Source organism: Juglans regia, chromosome 6, assembly GCF_001411555.2.
Source record: "Juglans regia cultivar Chandler chromosome 6, Walnut 2.0, whole genome shotgun sequence".
NCBI lineage: Eukaryota > Viridiplantae > Streptophyta > Magnoliopsida > Fagales > Juglandaceae > Juglans > Juglans regia.
Window position 1 is genome coordinate 33,136,411 of NC_049906.1, and position 20,263 is coordinate 33,156,673.

General features: G+C 36.2%; 3 protein-coding genes across 3 annotated transcripts; all 3 read right to left on the reverse strand.

Moving 5' to 3' along the window:
• Positions 1–9,655: 9,655 nt before the first annotated feature.
• LOC109020125 (protein FAR-RED ELONGATED HYPOCOTYL 3-like) lies at positions 9,656–10,351 on the reverse strand. Its single transcript, XM_019002534.1, has one exon. The coding sequence runs from the start codon at positions 10,349–10,351 to the stop codon at positions 9,656–9,658; it is 696 nt and encodes a 231-aa protein (XP_018858079.1).
• Positions 10,352–10,612: 261 nt separating this feature from the next.
• LOC109020124 (protein FAR-RED IMPAIRED RESPONSE 1-like) lies at positions 10,613–11,731 on the reverse strand. The gene has a single exon (XM_019002533.1). It carries the CDS (start codon positions 11,729–11,731, stop codon positions 10,613–10,615), a length of 1,119 nt encoding a protein of 372 aa, XP_018858078.1.
• A 3,993-nt stretch (positions 11,732–15,724) lies between these two features.
• LOC109020127 (calcium sensing receptor, chloroplastic) lies at positions 15,725–19,846 on the reverse strand. Its single transcript, XM_019002536.2, has 6 exons — positions 19,497–19,846; positions 18,905–19,150; positions 17,303–17,495; positions 16,989–17,130; positions 16,360–16,491; positions 15,725–16,113 (listed from the first exon to the last, which is right to left on the reverse strand). Exons 1-6 carry the CDS (start codon positions 19,728–19,730, stop codon positions 15,873–15,875), a joined length of 1,188 nt encoding a protein of 395 aa, XP_018858081.2. The 5' UTR covers positions 19,731–19,846; the 3' UTR covers positions 15,725–15,872.
• Positions 19,847–20,263: the final 417 nt, after the last annotated feature.

Genomic DNA, 20,263 nt, shown 5'->3' on the forward strand with positions numbered 1-20,263 from the left:
AAAGGGTAATCAATCAGATTTCTCTATGTTTTTCCTCATTGATTGGTGCAAAACTGCAAGTGCACAGTATCGTAATTTTATAGTAAAGTGATGAGAAGAGTATCGTGCTCAAAGATTGGAAACTTACTTCTAACAAATACTGAAATTATACTAATCTTGACTTTATTTAGAAAAGTCACTAAGATTTTTGTAATTGCAAATTAAAATAAAATTAATTCAAAGAAAATACTCAAAGGAAATGAAAGATATTGTTCAAAAATCAAATCAATGATAAAGAAAACTTCTAGGAAATCGATTTCACCTAATTCATCACTATGCTTTACTCATCTAGCTAATTGAATTTAATTCTCTCTGTTTGTTAGCAAATCTCCACAAACATCCAAAAGCCTCTTTCGACAGTTAATCAGAAATTATTCTTGTTCATCATTTTACACAAGAGTATGCAAATTAATAAAGCAAGAAAGCAATAAGACCAATAATTTTAATACTAAATAGGTTCATATAAGTCTTTCGATCTCTATATTTACCTATGCCGAAATATCCAAGATATATCCTATAATTCCCTCTTTCGACAGCAAATCACAAGATTAAAATCATCAAATTAATAGCCAGTTAATTAGAAGCAATAAGTTCAGAATAAATCAAACAAATATAGAAGAGAATTACTTCAAATTAACATAGAAAAGCAAGCATAGTTCGGAACTAGGTTACATCGTTTTCCTAGAATAAAGAAAATTTAGTTCATGCTAAAAATTAAATTCAACATAAACGAATTCACCATAATTTTTCTGAGAGCATAATAGAAGAAAATGAACATTGAAAATGCTCATCGCAGTCTGCAGTGTCGTCCCTCGCAAGCCGCAGCGTCTGAAAGGAAAAACTCCAAAGAAAGGCCCCTCTCAAAAATTCCTCAATTTCGTGCTAATGATATGCTTAAATAGGGTAGGAAAGAAATCCTAATGTCTTCATATTTCCGCACATAAAATCTCCTAAATTTTAGGACTCAACTTGGCAGTCACGTACGCGCTTCAGGAGTTAGAATTTGGAAATCCTTATTAGACTCAACTTTGTATCCCTTTAAAATATCTTTCCAACGCATTAAGAATCGCATCAATCTGATATTAGAGCGGAACGTTATGATTAAAATACTAAAGTGTGTCCATACTGTCTGCTAACTCGTTTTGGACTCTGATCTGAATTACTCTCAAACTCCATCATTATCCTTATTTGAAGAGTGCTACACTCATTGAAAGTTCTTAAGTTGTTCCAATGTCTTGTTCACTTAAAAGTTTTTTGAATTCAAATGGGTTTGGACTTGCTCTTTTATAAACTCTGAAATTAAACATAAAAATCTATTCAGGAGTATCTCAAAGTAAATAGAAACTCAATTCAAGAATACATATTAATTCTAATTATTTCTATTAATATTTTTGCATTTTAGTCCAATAATAGTGTATTTAGACTGAAGTTTAAAGTTAAGAAGTGAAAAAATATAATAAATTATGCAAGTCATCACTCATTACTTGGGGATTGTGGTTCAGGAGAAATAAAATGCAAATTAATAGAGTTTTATTTGACCCTCTTCAAGTCATTGATCATGCTTTGTCTTTGCAGAAAATACTAAGGAGCTCATGATTACATCAATAGCAAAGGCTAAAATGATGTGTTGCTGGAAACCACCACCAATGGGTTTTTTAAAGCTGAATGTTGATGGGGCTATGTTTTTTTATATTCAAAAAGCTGGTGTGTGTTTTGTGCTTAGAGATGACAAAGGAAACTTGATGATGGCTGCTAGTATGATGGAGAATGAGGTATATGATCTTGGAACTATTGAACTTTTGGCTTTACTGCGGGGCTTACAGCTTTGTGTCTATTTGGGTTTCTCTGAAATTATTATTGAAAGTGATTATTTGCTGGTAGTTAAAGAAATGGAAGAAGAGCAAGAATCCTTTTCAGCAGATGGTAATCTCATTAAGGAACCAAAAAGCCTGTTGCATTATTTTAGTGAAGTTGAAATTCAGCATGTGCATCGCATAGGGAATTTGGTGACTCATAGATTAGCACGTTATGCTTGGAATGTTGATAATATAGAAATGTGGTGGGTTGATGTTCCTATGTTTATTGCTCAAGCTCTATGGATTGATAAAAACAGCTTGTATTAATTGATTTCTTTATAAATGAATGTTTGGTTATAAAAATAAAAAAATAAAAAAAAGGATTGTAAAACTTTATTTATAAAATTTAAATTTTATAATTTATTTTCCAAGTTAAATTATGTTTTGTAAGCATTTTATTATATATGTTCTACACCAGTAAAATTTTTCATTATCTTATTATAAAATGTTAAGTTATTAAATATATATATATATATATATATATATTAAATTTTGATTACGCAGCATCTTTTAATAAGATAATAATATCATGTGACTTTAATCCGAAACTACTTAATAATTATTTACAGAATTTATGCAATTTAGTAAACTCTCCAAAGATCATACTCTTTCCTTCCAAAGGATGACTAAGCTTTCATGTGCACTTTCGCAGTGGTCCACAAGAAGAGTCGTCCACAACTAAAAAATTGAGATTAGGATGGATGATGGTTATTGTAGAAAGTTTTGTCATAGAATTTTAAGAGAAGTTTGAAGGGTTCATGAATTTTGAGGTTTTTTACAAAACTATCCGAGTGAGTTTGGAGAATCAATGGAGGCTAGTTTGGGGATACATTTTAAAGTAAAAGTACCTGATCAATTCACCAGCCATTATAAAATGGTCTTCTCAAAGAATGGGGGAGTAGAATCTGGACATTAAAGATGGTGGCGGAAAGTAGAAGATGGTGGGTTTCTTTGGAGCCAAGCCTCTAAATTCCTTTGCATGACCACTACGTAGCACAATGCTAAAAATAGATACATAAAGTATATGGGGGAAACAAAAAGTGGAGTTAGCACTAGGGTGCTACCCACACCTCCCAGATGGGGCTAGGGAGGGTGGGCAACCCCTAGCCCTGCCCCGTCCCCACATGGGCGGGGAGTGAGTTTGCTCCTTGAGCCCTGGCCTTGCCTCCGTCCAAATGTCGGAGGGCAAATTGGCCCCCTGTGTTGTCGGCCCACCGCCCACCGTGTGATATCTGGTATCATATGGCAAGAGGAAGGGAGAGAGAGAGAGAGAGAGAGAGAGAGAGAGAGAGAGAGAGAGAGTGGAAGGGATATTTCTCTCCTTTTAGAGATCGGGTCTGTACCTGTAAGGCCTCTAGGCTTGAGGTTCAGGTATGACTAGCCCAACCCAACCTCCTGTGAAACAGATCCAGGTCATGGCAGATGCGGGTGCAACCCCATCCAAATTACACGTGAAAAGGACATGGCATGCACATAGGAAATCTCGACAAAAGATCCAATTGTTGACAAAGGGGTGCAACATTGAATGCAGTAGTGTGGCAGTCTGAGTGGCAGGACGACTATAAGGAGAGAAAAGGAGGTAGAGAAAAGGTAGGTTACGGACTCGATCGTTCTCTCTAACTTCTCACTACTTTCTTCTTCCCTCTCTGATTCTAGAGATTTCGACTTCGGTATCAAAGGTGACACGTTCGCACCCAGACACCCTTTCTTCCACCTTTGCAGGTACTCGAAGCACCACCATAGCCGGTGGCTACAAAAAATGTATTAAAAATTGGCACCAATTTTGCATCTATCAGCATCAGCGTGCCTTTAGTATGCCAAGCATGACTCGCTCACGAATGGCAAGTGGAGGATGCGCGCAGACTTCACCGACCTAAACAAGGTATGCTCAAAGGACAACTTCCCTTTGCCTCACATTGACTTGATCGTCAATTCGACATCCGAACACAAAATGTTGAGTTTCATGGACTCCTACACCGGGTACAATCAAATTCAGATGAGCCTAGAAGACTGCTTCCATGATTATGAATATAGGTCTCTACTGCTACTGGTGATGCTTGGGGGTGAAAAACAAAACCGACCAGGTTCGATCCAGTTCAAAACTGGTTCGGTCCGGTATCGATTTCATTTTTTTCAAAACCAGTTGAAACCGGTCAGGTTTCGATTTTCCTTTTCGTAACTACGGACCAGTTCATATATATATATATATTAATTGTTTATGTTATATAAAATATTTTTTTTATGATTTTTTATATTATATATAATTTTATATTATATGCTAAATTACTAATTAACATAACCTAAACAAGGTGTGCTCAAAGGACAACTTCCCTTTGCTGCACATCGACTTGATCGTCAATTCGACAGTCGAACACAAAATGTTGAGTTTCATGGACGCCTACTCCGAGTATAATCAAATTCAGATGAGCCTAGAAAACTACTTCCATGATTACGGATAGAGGTTTCTACTGCTATTGGGTTATGCTTACGGGTGAAAAAAAAAATCGGCCAAGTTCGGTCTAGTTCAAAACTAGTTTGGTCCCGTATCGGTTTTATTTTTCTCAAAACCAATTGAAACCGATCAGGTTTCAATTTTCTTTCTTCTAACTACGGACCAGTTCATATATATATATATATATATATATATTAATTTTTTATGTTATATAAAATAATTTTATATTATATGCTAAATTACTAATTAATATAACATTAAATTTTAAAATCCTATTATTCATGTATAATAATAATCTAATAACATAAAATTAATCTTATAAATCTTGATATAACATTTGATATAACATTATCATTAAAAATTTTAATTTTATAAAATAAAATTAGAGAAACGCTTACTACAGTCGCCAGGGGGAAGCGCCGCGCAAGCGGGCAGCTGATGTGGCAATTAAACCGAAACGCCCCGTTTAATTAATTGCCACTGTTTCCTCATCCTCGTGTTTCAGACAAGAAGAACTTTCCCTCTCTGCGAAGTTCTTCGCTTCTCCCGACTTCCCTCCCTCTCTGCTCCCTCGAAGCCGTTTGCCCTCCACTCAAAGCCTAAGAGCCCCTTCATCTTATGCGCAAAACCCCTTCCCCTTCATCTCGAAAACTCTAACAGCTTCGTTTCCCTTCCATCCCGAAAACCCTAACTTCGGCATTTCCCTTCATCCTGAAAAACCCTAACTGAAATTCCCCTTCATCCCGTAGAACCCCAACTTTCGAATTTCCGTTCCCCTTCATAATGAAAACTCTAACAACTTCGTTTCCCTTCCATCCCGAAAACCTTAACTTCTTCGTTTCCCTTCATCCCGAAAAACTCTAACTTTCCTTGCCCTTCATCTCAAAGAACCCCAACTTTCGAATTTCTGGAACGCACCTCCACTTCCGGCACGCAGCTTCAAACCCTAATGTCTGCTACCACAAATCCGAGGTCCTATTTAAATGGGTATAATTTCTATTAACATTCCATAATTTTCTCTTAGGATTTTTTTTTATCTACGAAATGTGTGATTTTTTTTTTTTTTATCTAGAAACTGTTAGGGTGTTTTAGGTTCTTTCTCTTTGTATTACTGAATGATATTTTCATTCTTTGCTTATTTATTGTCGAAGTTTGTACACCCCTGAAGAGGATTTTTTGTTGGGCAACTTTGAATTGATCTTTTAGAATATTGGTGGTTTACCTTTTGACCTAATTATGTGTTTGGGTTCTGTCAGGTATTGTCTTGTGCCAGATTTCTGATTTTTAATTTGGTATAAGTCAAGTATCGGCTGCTTGATTTTGTTGTTTGCACTGAGTGAAGAAAATGGTATGTTTTTCTGCTTTTGACTTTCAATTTTGCTATTTGTTGCTCTTTGTGGGGTTGATATGTGTTCTATGCTTATTCACCCGGATATAGTCATGGACTCACGGTTGTTTTGAGCTTCAATGTTGAGATTCTGGGTTTTCCTTTGAAGCTGTGAATGGTTTGTGGGTTCCGAATTTATAGTTCTATATAGCTTGCTGAAATGGTTGGAGATTGAAGCTGGATTCAACATTTTAGCTCCAGTTTAAAGTTTCTAGTACCCTATGATAGATTGTGAAATTAAAAATCAAGATAGCTTGTTGATTGGTTTTAGTTGTTGCCGATTGAATCTGGATTTTGTTGTTTGCACTGAGTGAAGAAAAGGGTATGTTTTTCTGCTTTTGACTTTCAACTTTGCTATTTGTTGCTCTTTGTGGGGTTGATATGTGTTCTATGCTTATTCACCCGGATATAGTCATGGACTCACGGTTGTTTTGAGCTTCAATGTTGAGATTCTGGGTTTTCCTTTGAAGCTGTGAATGGTTTGTGGGTTCCGAATTTATAGTTCTATATAGCTTGCTGAAATGGTTGGAGATTGAAGCTGGATTCAACATTTCAGCTCCAGTTTAAAGTTTCTAGTACCCTATGATAGATTGTGAAATTAAAAATCAAGATAGCTTGTTGATTGGTTTTAGTTGTTGCCGATTGAATCTGGATTTTGTTGTTTGCACTGAGTGAAGAAAAGGGTATGTTTTTCTGCTTTTGACTTTCAACTTTGCTATTTGTTGCTCTTTGTGGGGTTGATATGTGTTCTATGCTTATTCACTCGGATATAGTCATGGACTCACGGTTGTTTTGAGCTTCAATGTTGAGGTTCTGGGTTTTCCTTTGAAGCTGTGAATGGTTTGTGGGTTCAGAATTTATAGTTCTATATAGCTAGCTGAAATGGTTGGAGATTGAAGCTGGATTCAACATTTCAGCTCCAGTTTAAAGTTTCTAGTACCCTATGATAGATTGTGAAATTAAAAATCAAGATAGCTTGTTGATTGGTCTTAGTTGTTGCCGATTGAATCTGGATAGCTTCTAAATGAAGCCTTTTTGTTGTAAACTGTAGTTTTTACAAAACTGTTTCACAATCTTGATACCATCAAATTAAAAACTGCTGCATGAGAATGTCCACATCATCACTGTCTTCTTCACCATCAGCGAAACCATCGTGCTTCTGTAATATTGAAACTACATTGAGATATTCAAATACTAAAAGAAATCCAGGGCGACCCTTCTTAGGGTGTCCAAAGTACAACACAAAGGTAAATAGTACTCTTCTAATATAACTTGAAATAATATATTGATTAATATTACGTACCTAACACTTTTTTATGTATGTGTTAAATATTAGGGATTACCATATTGCAAATATTTCAAGTGGGTTGATAGTAATCAACACACAAACTCGGATCTACAAGAAAAAGAAATTCAACTCTTAAGGAAGAAGGAAGAACTCGAGAAGAGACTCTTCGATGTCGAAAGGAGGGAGATTCAGCTCCGTAAAATAGTAGATGAGATCGAGAAGAGAGAGATGGTGCTATCCAGTAGAAATGAGGAGGTTCGAAAAAAAGAATTGGTCCTTCTTGAGACAGAAGCGCTCCTAAGGCGTTCACGCATGCTACCTCGGCTGTATTGGGGTTTTGTGATAATTGTTTGTTGTTACTTGGTGAATTGGTAAATAGTACATGTTAAATCATAGTCTGAATTTGTAGTGTAAGTGTTGTAAAATGACTAGAGAACTGAAGTTTGTAGTTAAAGTGTCATAAAATAGCTCTTGGAACCTGATTTCTAGTTTCTATGTATAAAATGTATAATATTGTTAATTGTTTTACATGTCTAGTTTTTGGTCATTATGATGGATTTTGTCTTATCTGTTCAGACTTCATTACCTTCAAATAAATTTTCGGAAAAGAGCCATATTGCAGGAAGACTAACTCACGTAAACCTTCATTACCTTCAAATAAATTTTCAGAAAAGAGCCATATTGCAGGATTAGTCTCACGTAAACCAAGCAACCATAACAGGTAGACAGACTAACTCACATCCAGCATGTAACAATATTGCAGCAACAATATTGTAGGACTAACGTGAACAATATTGCAGCAACACAAATTATAGGACTAACGTGACTTCATCCCGTTACTTTAACAATTCTCAACACAAGAGCCAAAACTAGTACAATAACTCACGAACACCAAACAGCCAAAATGATAGGACTTGAATCACGTACACCAAGCCAACATCACGTACACCAAGCCAACAAAAAACTGGTAACTCACGTCCAGCACCCACAATATTGCAGCAAAAATTAAAAGATTATAAGTCCTTTCATCTGAATGAGTATGCTTTCTTCCCACAAATAAATTACAATTTTCACTTGTGTCATGTTTTCTTCCCACAAAGGTAATTACAACAATTTAAATAGTACTCTTGCAAGCTTTCTTCCTAGGAAAAACAAAAAAATTTACAATTTCCAACTTGGAAGGCTTTCTTCCCACAAAAATGTACCTACAAAAAATATAACTTGCCAAGTTTTCCTTCCCACCAAAATAATTACAACTTCCACTTGTGTCAACTTGCAAGAATTCTTCAAAAAATAATACTGAATGGAAAATATACAGGGGCAGCTATGGAATCCCACAAATCCGAGTGTTTGGTGGCCTTGGCTGGAATCTTAGGCTGTGAACTTGCAACTATAGGGAAACAAAAAAAAAAAAAAAATTAGACAATTAAACAATTGTAAACAGAAATTTGTATATATGGGGAAGGATTGATGCTTGAATAGATGTGCACAAGGGAGAAGTTTGCTAATCTTCAAGTCCAAATGAGAAAATAGATAGAAGCAAATAACAATAGCTATAACCATCTAATACTAGTCTGGAGTGTGCAAAAGATAATTAGCAAAAGATAGACACACAAGGCTGTATCTTGTACATATAGACATATAAGTTATATATTATATAACATAGACATATATTGACAATAAGACAAATATCTATAATCTATCCAGCACCACCTGCTGGATAAAACCAGCTTTATGGCTCTATTAATAGCCATAATAAGTATCTTTATTGTGTGGATTTTTGAAAAAGTATTGACAATCAAGGCAAGCATATTCAACTACCTATAGGTGTGCTAGAGTAAAAAATGAGATCACATGGATTGAGCTTTACAATAAGCTGATAAAGTAGACTGAAAAATGCTATCGATAGCAAATATTAGAAATCCCAACCATTTTTCAGTGTGGCAAAGGTTGTGATCCATCCAAACCAAGTTGCATCTGTAAAGAATAAATAACAAATATATTAGACTGAAATCAATTTCAAGAAATTACAAATACCAAAAGTTCAGATATATTACTCTTTCTTGACTTCCAACCATATGTTGGAATCCACTAATGTCAAAAACTGAGTCCACTGGAATAGTCTAAAGATACATAGACAACAAAAAAAAAATTTAGAAATATAAGTCTATCGCATGTATGTGGCAAATACTTGTCCAAGTAAGGCAACAATTTTGCAACAAAAATATGTATACCTGAACGTTTCCTTCAGCAGCAATATCTATCTCGGATGGGCCAAATAAATTCCTACACGTGTTTTGAGATGGCGTATCTCCTCCATCTCGCTAATAGTCAAATAACAAGTAAAAACTCTATATCAGCACAATATTTGCATAAATAAATCAACCCAAATAAACATGTATGTGGCATTGCAAATATTCTCATGTTTAAAGATATCGAACCTCTTTACGTTTTCCCTTTACATTTACTTTCTTTGTCCTCGCTTTAACCTTCCGCATTTCTTGCTCCATCCTGGATGCTCTCCTCAGAGATGGGGGTCTGCCTTTTCCGCGCACAACTCGTGGACTGAGTACTTGTTGCGAACTACCAACTGTGGTTGTGTCCTTTGTCGTTAAACCAACATTGGAATCCGTTTAGGTCAAAGAAGAGGGTTCTTGGGAGCCATGATATAAATCAATCATTGCATATAACTTCTTAGTTGCATCTTCAGTATGCTCTTTTGAACCCGCTGCATGAGTAATCATCCGATAACAAATATTCAACAGACTTGAATATCTGTTAGTATCTTCCCGTTGATTTCCTCCCTCATAGGTACTCTGGATTAACGTATATCTCCGTTTGATGTCCTTCCTCCATCGATCTAAAATATACCTATCCGGTAAGTACTTTATCCCGTTACATTTGAATATGGCCAAGACATGCCTACACAGTATCCCCTTCATTTGAAATAACCCACATGAACACTTAACATCACAATCTTCCTCATTAAAGTCCACATAATATGTAACATGTTTTGTGAACTCCTCAACACAAATTTCATCTTCAACCAAGTAGGTCTTCTTCACACCATCCCGTCTAAGTAGAGATGGATCCATATCGAGCACACCCATAACTTGCTGTTGAACTTCCCTGAATTTTGCATTCGTGTACAACTCTTGGAATCTCTTCTCGATTGGAGATCTAGATATGCATGGTATTGTAACGCTAAATGAGTGGAAGTCCGGACTGATTTCATTCTCGATTTTCTTTCTCAAGGCATTGTCAAACTGGTCGACAAACTCCTTCAAGTTTGTCTTCGCATGAACATATCTGTCGAATAATGCATTCATGCTTTCGCTCCGTTGTGTTGTACTCATGCCAGCCCAAAAATACTCCTTTAGAAACACCGGTACCCAATGTGTGCGCTCAATGTACAAACTTTGCAACCAAATATTCTCTTGCAAGTTGTACGTACTAATTACCTCTTCCCACGATTTCTCAAACTCTTCAATAGTTTGAGTGTCATACACACATTTCATCAGTTGAGTTTTCAGGCCACTTTTGTAGGCACGATGCGAGCCAAGCTTCTCGGGGACTTTTTTCAATATATGTCAGAGGCAAAATCTATGTCTAGTTTTTGGAAATACAATGGCAATTGCATTTTTCATTACTCTGTCTTGGTCAGTAATAATAGCTGGCGGGGCTATACCATCCATACACTGCAGCCAAGTCTGAAATAACCATGTAAAAGTCTCTATGTCCTCACTGGAAATTAACCCTGCTCCCAAGAGAATGGACTGCCCATGATGGTTTACACCCACAAATAGAGCAAAGGGCATCCCGTATCTGTTTGTCAAGTACGTGGTGTCAAACGTTACAACATCACCAAAATCTTGATAAGCTGCCCTACTGCGTGGATCTATCCAAAAGACATTCTTTAACCTCCCCTCATCATCCAAATCCATCAAGGCAAAGAATCCGGGGTTCTTGTACTGCATTCTACAAAAATAGTCTCGAAGCGCTCCAGCACCACCTGCTCCAAGTCGTAGATGTCTTGCCTTATCGATGTAATTGCGACAATCTTTTTCCAAAAATGGGAGGTTCTCAAATCCCCCCGCACCCACAACAAGAGATCCAAAACTCTTGTCCATTCGAATACCAGCTAGGTCGTTAGTATCTAGTACCCGTTTTACAGTCTCACTAACTTTGCGATTACATCGGAAGAAACGTGATTTCTGTGGAGTCAGTCCGTGATTGTGGGTATTATGAACTGTGGTCAACCGCATTTTCCCCTCAACTTTTAAGGCATTAATCCTTGCTTTACAGTCAGTCTTTCCTGTCGGGCGTGATTTGGCGACATTCATTGTCCTATTCTGAGCTTTCCCCCCACGGGCACAACCAAGAATGACATATCTGACACTCCCTTCATCATCCCTTTCACTCCTTTGTTTCATGGCTCCAAACCCACATTTTTTAGCATATAGCTTATAATAGCTCATTAATTCCTCAAACGAATCAAACTCCATCCCCGCTTTTGGCTCCATAATATCACCACCATCCGTTTGGTCTAACGGAGGTGTCTCGGCAGAGGATAGGCCAGTTTCCCCTGAATCTGGCCTATCCTCTTCACTTTGTTCATGAACCCTAGAGGAGGAACAAGACACTTCAATTTCCCTACACCCGGGTGTATCCTCTTCAAATCTTTCGGTTGTCCCGGAGCTTGTAGCCATGGGAGGAGTCTAAAATAGAAAGCAATTAAACTTCCAAAAAAACAGGGAAAAAAATTGTATGACCATTTTTATAGGAGCAAAAAAGGTTCAAAGAATTTAACATAGTAGGTACAAGTTAATAATTCTGCTACAGGAGTTGCAACATATATATAGCAGCTTCGACATAACATGCATGCACAAATTAATCTACTGTGTGGATTTTTTAAGAAAGAAAAAAGGTAAGAACACAACAAATTTAAAGTGGCAAATCGTTGTACAATGGACAAGATCGTTGTACTACGGTGATGAAGATAATAAAGAAAAATGCAAGTAGCAAATCTGATAAAAACATGTAAAGATTCTTTAATAAGACGTCATGCAAGTTGAGATTGAGTATGAACAAAAAGCTAAGAGACAAGCATCTCTCTCGAGTAGAAGAGGAAGAGCTTTCACCTCAGCTTGCCCACCAAAACCAACAAAGGGATCAGATTAGTACTGCTGGACCTTAATAGGGCTGCCACAAAAAATGAAAAAGAATGCACATAAATAAGATTAGACATGAGGGCCAAGCTAAAACAAAATGAGAAAAATAAACATCTAAAATGAGTTTTATAGAATTTATAGTTGTTTAAATAATGTTTAAATAATTTTAATTACTGTTTAATAAATATTTCAGATGCCCTTTATATATTTGTTTCACTCCCATTTTTAGATTTTAATAATTTAAAAAAAAAACTTTTAAGTGATCTTTAACATTATTCTTAAGTGATATTTAAATAAGTTTGCTAATGTTAATTTTGCTTACACCACTAAACACATTGCTGATGTTGAAGTCTGCCATTCCTTTTGCTAAAATACCAAGTGAAAGGAAATCAATGAAAACTAGAGTTTGTGCATGTTCTGGAGTTTACTGTCTAAGATCATATAACATGTATTGGGACAATTTGTGAAAAACATGATATAATCGAAATTTGTTTCATATATATTTACTACTAAACCAAATTCAGACTATGTTTGGAGTGAAACACAAACTGAGCCACCAACATTGATCATTTCACAGACTATAAATAAAATGCATGTGGAATTACTCGATCATACTTAGCTAAAACAGTTTGAACAATTAGGAGAATCACATGAATTACACATACAATTTAATTCCACATGAACCATATCCTCAGATGTCATCAATGAGCCCAGTGAAGCTCATGCGACGAGTGAACTCAAGTGCTTCTGTTTTGTGTTTCCTAACTGAAAAACACTCATCTCGATGTCGCCCTACGAAACACTTAGTGCTTCCATGTTGTGTTCCCTAAATGAAAAATACTTAGTGCTTCTGTTTTGAGAAACCGAACCCCATTTTTATACATTTTTAGACATAAACTCAAGCTTGAAAAAAGAGATTCAAAAAATAGCATCAAAACAGAGCTTCAGAAAATAGCATCAAAACAGAGGATATTCATCCAATACATTCAAAGCACAATCCAAACTATGAACTCTTACCACACGGTCAAGAAAATGCTTGAAGACCCACACGGTAGACTGAAGAAGAAGATGAAGACCGTGAGACAGACGACGATGCCGAAGACCCTGGACCGTGAGACGACGATGCTCTGTCTTCCCTGGACCGTGAGACGACGATGCCGAAGACCCACACTGTGATTATCGGAAGAAAATATTCAAACCAACGATTCCCAGTATTTTTCCCACTTGAAGATTACAAGCAAATCAAGTTTCTTTCTCCGCGCGGCCAATCTCAAAACATTCGGACAAAAGTGACTTGAAGAGGAAGCTTTCTTCCCGCATTTCTATTCTTTAATTTTTTTTTTTAATTAATACACGTGGCAATTAAAAAATATTATTTTACAAACCGACTGTAAGCCGTTTGCAATTTGCCAACTGTACGTAGCAGTAGTGATAATATGTTATTAATATAGACTATATTTATTAAGGATAAATGCATTTTATAGCATAATAAATTACAATATATATTCTTTTTTATAAATTCATTTATATACATTTTATCATATACACTCATATAAAAAGTGTATGCAACCATCAAATTATCACTAATATACATAATCAAATACTATATCACTATATGATATTATAGTATTAGTAATTATATTATATTATCACTAACAAATAGTATTAGTAGATACTATATATATTATTATATCATTATATCACTATATAGTATACATATAGTATTAGTCTAGTATACTAATACGATATATAATGGGCCATAATGGGCATGGATTACTAATAGTATATATTAGTATTAGTAATCCATTACATATAAATAACTATATATTATCACTATAGTCTATAATATGATTATAATATACTATAATATATCACTATATTATTATATACTATAATATATATATACACTATATTATATATACTATATCCAAAAAATCGGACTGAAATCGGTAAAACCAGAAATACCAGTTTAGAGGTATAACCAGTGCATGTATCAGTTTTTCAAAATTGGTGTATACTGGTTCGATTATAAAATATGTCCAAAATCAGACCGAATCGGACTGGTTACACCTCTAAGTATGCCTTTCGGCCTAAAAAATGCTAGAGCCACCTATCAGAGGCTAGTTAACCATATGTTTAATGAACAAATCAGCCACAATGTAAACGTGTACATCAATGACCTACTTGTCAAAAGCAAGGAGCCGGAGGGGCACACTGATGACCTAAGGGAAGCCTTCGCAGTCCTCTGGAAGTATGAGATGAAACTCAATCCTTTGAAGTGTGCTTTTGAGGTAGGATCGGGAAATTTCCTTGGGTTCATGGTCTTAGAAAGGGGCATTGAAGCTAATAAGAAAAAAATAGGGGAGTAAAATTGAAGATGGTGGCTGAAAGTAGAAAATGGTGGGTTTGTTTGGAGCCTAGCCTCTGAATTCCTTTGCATGAGCACTATGTAGCACAAACTAAAAATAGATAGAGATGTAGAAAACAATAAGTGGAGTTAGCACTATGGGTGCTACTCGAACCTCTTAGGCGAGGCTATGCAGCCCCTAGCCCTGCCTCGTCCACACATGGGTGGGGGTTAAGTATGGCCCCCGAGCCCTGGTCTCGCCCCTGTTCGAATGATAGAGAGCGAATTGGTCCCTTGTGCCATTTGCCTACCGCCCATCGTGCGACATTTGGTATTGCGCAGAGAGAGAGAGAGAGAGAGTTGGGGCGACGTCAAGGGGAAGAGAGTTTGAGAGCCCGAGTGGCAACGAAACAGAGAGAGGAAAATGGTATTGTGTGGGGAGGGGGGACTTACTACTTATGTTTAAAAAATCCTCAAAGCGACATCATTTTATTAAAAAATTTTATTTTTAAATATATGTAATATATATATATATATATATATATAAAGTGGGGTGAGCAAACCAATGAAACCTGGGCGAGCCTAAAGCCCAACCCGGCACCCACCCCATGGCATTTCCACTGCAAGCACCCATTATATGCGGGCGAATGCCCTCCACAGATGGGCCAGTCGGGCAGGATGCAGGTTACCTGCCAGCAGCCCTAGTTAGCACTTTAAAGGTTTTCATCGTCAATATTATTATCATCGATAAAATTTATAATCTTCAAAACAATAGTTTTTGCTTCTGATGAGCAACATCATCCACCCTTTTGTTAAATGGCCATAAATTGAAAATTATTTTAGAGATAAAAAAACACTTCGTCTTCTTTGTCTTCTTTTATCTAGAATATTATGTCTTCATTCCTTTTATATATAATTTTTTAAGTAATAAATTTGCTCCTGTTTGGCCATGTCAACCATTTTTGTATTAAATGACCATAAATTTAACAAAATTTTCAAAACTCATGAAATTTTAAATGTTAATAAAGTCATGGGGTTGCCCTTTCCAAAAGCTCTCCCATGGTTATTTGAATTGAGTATTTCAAGAGATTTGTGCTTAAAAGATGCAATTTTCATGAAATGTTTCTCATCTGTTGCCAAAAAGAAGCGGATCCTATCAGCATGGCAGGTTATGAAATGGAATATAACCAAAAAAAACAAACAACCAATGGATTGACAATGATCAAAGAATTACAAGAAATTATTCCAGAGAAGTCTAATCTAAACCATTTATGCACATCAGGATAATTTTTATACCAGAGAAGCTTGAAAAAAGGAACAAAAATAAATTTGTCAATCGGCTCCGGGAAGTAGTTTTCTCTTATTTGAGCCGGTTGTGCCAAAACGTCCAACTGCAGTAGGGATAACTCGGGATGGTGAGATGATCTCCACAAAAGAGAAGTTATATGAATCTGTTCCTAACTGACTCTGTAACCATCCTCTGCTTCCAGAAAACCCACCAGCTACAATCCAGCAGTTCTTAAAACCAAGGGTTGTTAGTGCTTTCGCAACTATTTTTGCTGAGTCAGAGTACCTGAATATGTCAAAAACCAAACCTAAATATAATTCTTACAAAAAAGTTTTCTGCATACAATTATGAAATATGTAAACGCCGTGTAATCGTTTTGAAAAAAAGTGAAGTCTACTGTTAAAAAATTAATTTTTTTCATGTGAATATCGTGTTTTATTCACTTTTTTCAAAACGATTACGTAGCAGTTGCACAATTCACGATTGCAAATATATTTTCTCTATAAGAAATACGCAGGGAGAACAACTCACGAGTCCAAGATCACAATGTTGGAACCTTTGTTAATTTTCTTGAGGTAAGAAATCTTCAAAGCAGCCATTTCTGCTTCCACTTTCTTTACATTTCTGACAAGACCTCTTAGCTTGCTTGGTAATTCCTCCAAACTGAGACATTAAAGACAATACAATACTAGATACTTAGAGGTGGCCAAGTCCTGAATGGACGTCTTCCATGATCACGTTAAACCCAATAAACCTTATATGTTTTTCTTATAAACACTTCAGCCCAAATGCACTTCACTAGTCAATTTTGCTTAAAAAATCCTAATCTTAAGGAGGAAAAAAAAACAAAATAAGGATAACCATATTTAACATCTTGTCTATCATCCTTCGTACATGATAAAGAAATATTAAACAAGAGGTTCAGAAACATGTATTTTAGGAGCCCTCTTTGGTAACCCAGAGGATGAAGACAACTGACAGAAACTATGATGTCCGTTAAAACATCTGTGGTTAGTCAGAGGAAACTAAGGATGAGGCAGTGGCCATACTTACATGCAAGAGAAGCAATACAGAGCATACCAAGAATTTCGTTTCAAAAAAAGGAAGCCATAGGATATACTGATGTGTAATAAATATACCGAAGCCGTAGTATCACTTACGGGATTGCAATCAATCTGTTCTTAGCACTAGAGGGAAGACGAGGAATACCAGCCTTGTCCTTGTCTTTCTCTGATCTAATATCGATCATAAGGTGGTTTTGTGTAGAAATTAGATCAAGAGCTTGAGCAGGAGTAAGCTCACCTACAGAGTAACAGAGTAATCAAATCTTAGATCCACTTCACAAGATTAGCTTGGTGTGACATAAATTTGAAAAGAAGAAAACTAGAAGAAAATAATAAAACCCATAATTCACCATCCTCCAAACTTCTACGTACAAATGAAGCAACTTTATATCAGAAAACAATGAACTCACCTTTATAACCACGAAGGCTATAAGAGATGGTAGACCAGATGGGAGGAACAAGGACGTACGCAAGAAATAATGCTCCAGCAGTTCCTACAATCACAATAGGCTCTGCAGACGAGATGGTTTCAACAGTTGATGAAGCTATAGGCTTGGCCACTTCAATTACCTTTGGGGTCTGCTGCGCTGCATCTATGACCGTCTGCAACAAAGAGATAATCATGCTCAAAGCTAATATTCGTTTCAAACTATCTGCCACAATGTTAGAGATCAATGAATTACTTGAGATCAATGTCAGCTACAAGGCATGTGGATGCCTTATCTAAGGCTACGTTTAGGTAGCCAACATACCTCAACACTTTCCAAGTATTCTCGTACTATTGGAAATACTCCACATGCCAAACAACTTAAAATACTCTCAATAGGACCCACAAACCCACTTCAATCTCTACTCATAACTATTCACAAACATTCTATAATATTTATCATTATTATATATAAATAAATAAAAAATCACAATAATATTTATCACTATTAAATATAAATAAAAAATAAAATCACTATAATATTTATCACTATTAAATATAAATAAAAAATAAAATCACTATAATATTTATCACTATTATATATAATATTTATCACTACTAAGTCGATAGAGTTATATATAAGATTTGAACATCCAAGTTAGTTGTTTAAAATGGGACATTTATCAAAAGCGATCAACATGAGATCGAGACCAGTTAACTTTAGCAAAGAAAAAAACTGCGCTTCTTTCTAAAAAAATGTTAAGGATAACGAATTGAACAAGGCTAATGCTGCCAAGAGCAAGAGAGCCTCGTTTCAGAACTAGGCTACTATGCTTATTGGCAAATCCAGTCTCCAAATAACTTCCTGATACATGCACCTGCTAAACTACCTTAATTTTTTTTTTATTGGCACCGGGTGTCTTGGAAACAGTGTGCCAACTAATCTCGGGGGTGCACAGATCCTTGGCAAGGAGTTTCCTACTAGTACACTTAGGGTAATTCAAGGGAAAAATACCCCAGTCCGATGGCCCCTAGAGATTGTTTGCACCCAAGAGAATTTGAACCTTAGACCTGAGGGGAGCTTACTCCTCAGCCCAAGGCCTTTACCACTTGAGCCAACCCCTAGGGGTTTACCTTAATGAAGTAGTTGCATAAAAAAAATGAAAATTATAAAGAAATGATTACTCTATAACCATCATTTTCATTTAAATGTCAAAATCGAGGGCACTGATGAGGCCAGGCTCAGCACGCTACAACTTTTCAATACCCACATCGCATTCAACATTGAAACAAATATTAAATTATCATAAAGATGGAATGCATTTCACCCTTCATTGTAAAGACCGTCATTTCAATAACCAAATCAGTTTTCCACTACATTCATTGGACATACTAGTATTTCAAGAACCGGATCAAATATTCTTGAAAATTCAAGCAGCTCCTAACAGATTAAGTTTATTATTATGTTAATTCCAAGCAATCTGTGCTTTGATATGCCCACATGGAGTGTATGTAAACTATTATTACAATAGATATAATCTGCATAGTTGAGCAAAATGCAATTGAAAGAATTAAGAGAAGAAACCTTAGCAGCAGTCAGAGCAGGCTGTGTATCGAAGCCAGAGCTTTGAATTGCTTCTTGGGCCTTCTTTGAAGCCTCGGAAATTGCCGGGGAAGTGATGTTCAAGGCCTGTTCTCCTGCCTGCTTAACAATTGGCAATGCCACTTCGATGCCCGGCTTCAAAGCATTTCTGACAACTTCAAAAATCTGCTTTGTGATATCCAAGAAACTTGAACCCACTTCCTGAACCTTTTCAATTGTTTTCTCCACCTAATTTAAAAAACACAAACAATTTCAATAGCTGGGTAGGAACCCAAATTTGAAGAACGTCACTAAGGCTTAATTTCGTCAGCATTTTCGAATCACTTTCTTTGGTTTTGAAATTAATAAATTTCCTTTGTTTATGCTAAGAATTAAACGAGTAATGGATGAAACAAGAGAAAACTACTGAGCAGTTTTCTGGTGGGTAAGTCGAGGATAATTTCAATGTTGCTGACCACTCAGCGAAAGCTTTCATCTCGAAAGCAAGAAAAGAACAAAGAATCCCTTATAAATATGCAAACTTGCTGTAAATTTACTTCAGCAACAGCATGGAAAAAGAAAGAAATGAGCTTACTTCGGTGAGAGAAGAGACTATCTGGTCCTTGGGGAGACTGAGAGCCTTTGCTTCACGGGGAGGAGTGAAGAGAGCCAAAAGTGATATGGTGGTTGATGTAGGTAAAGATACAGAAATGGGTCTGAAATGTGGTCTGGAAGAAGGTATGGGTTTGGGTTTGGAAGATAGCGAGGAAGAGGAGGGAAGGGAAGGCCTCGGGGTGGCTGAAGCTCGGATGGCCAACTCCATAGCCATTTGCGCCACCACTCACCCTCAGTCAAGAGAGTATGGGTGCGAAAGACCCCGTATAGTACCGTGCTAAAGGATCGAGAGAGGATTGTGTGATGAGGAATCAGTGGAGGAAAAGAAGGCACTTTTGGCCAATAACAAACAAAACCCAACCTTGTTCTTGACTCGTCGGTACACGACATCCTGACTCTAACGTTACATAACTTGGTCCTTGTTTGCCGTTACACAATATATCAGTGTTCGAAGAGTTAACTTTTTCAATATTAAAATAATAATAATAATATTATTATTATTATATTTTATATAAAAATTGAAAAAAATTATAATGATAAAATAAAATGAGATGAATTAAGAATGATTTGTATAAAAAAAAAATAGTGGTGGAATCTGCTATAAAATTATGTTTGGATCCGAAAAATTTTAGAAAGATTTTGAGAGGTAATATAATAAAATTATGTACATAAAAAATATTTAAAATTCGCTCGACAATCCCATGGTGATTGCCACTAGGGGTGTAACCGATCCGGTCCGGTCCGGTT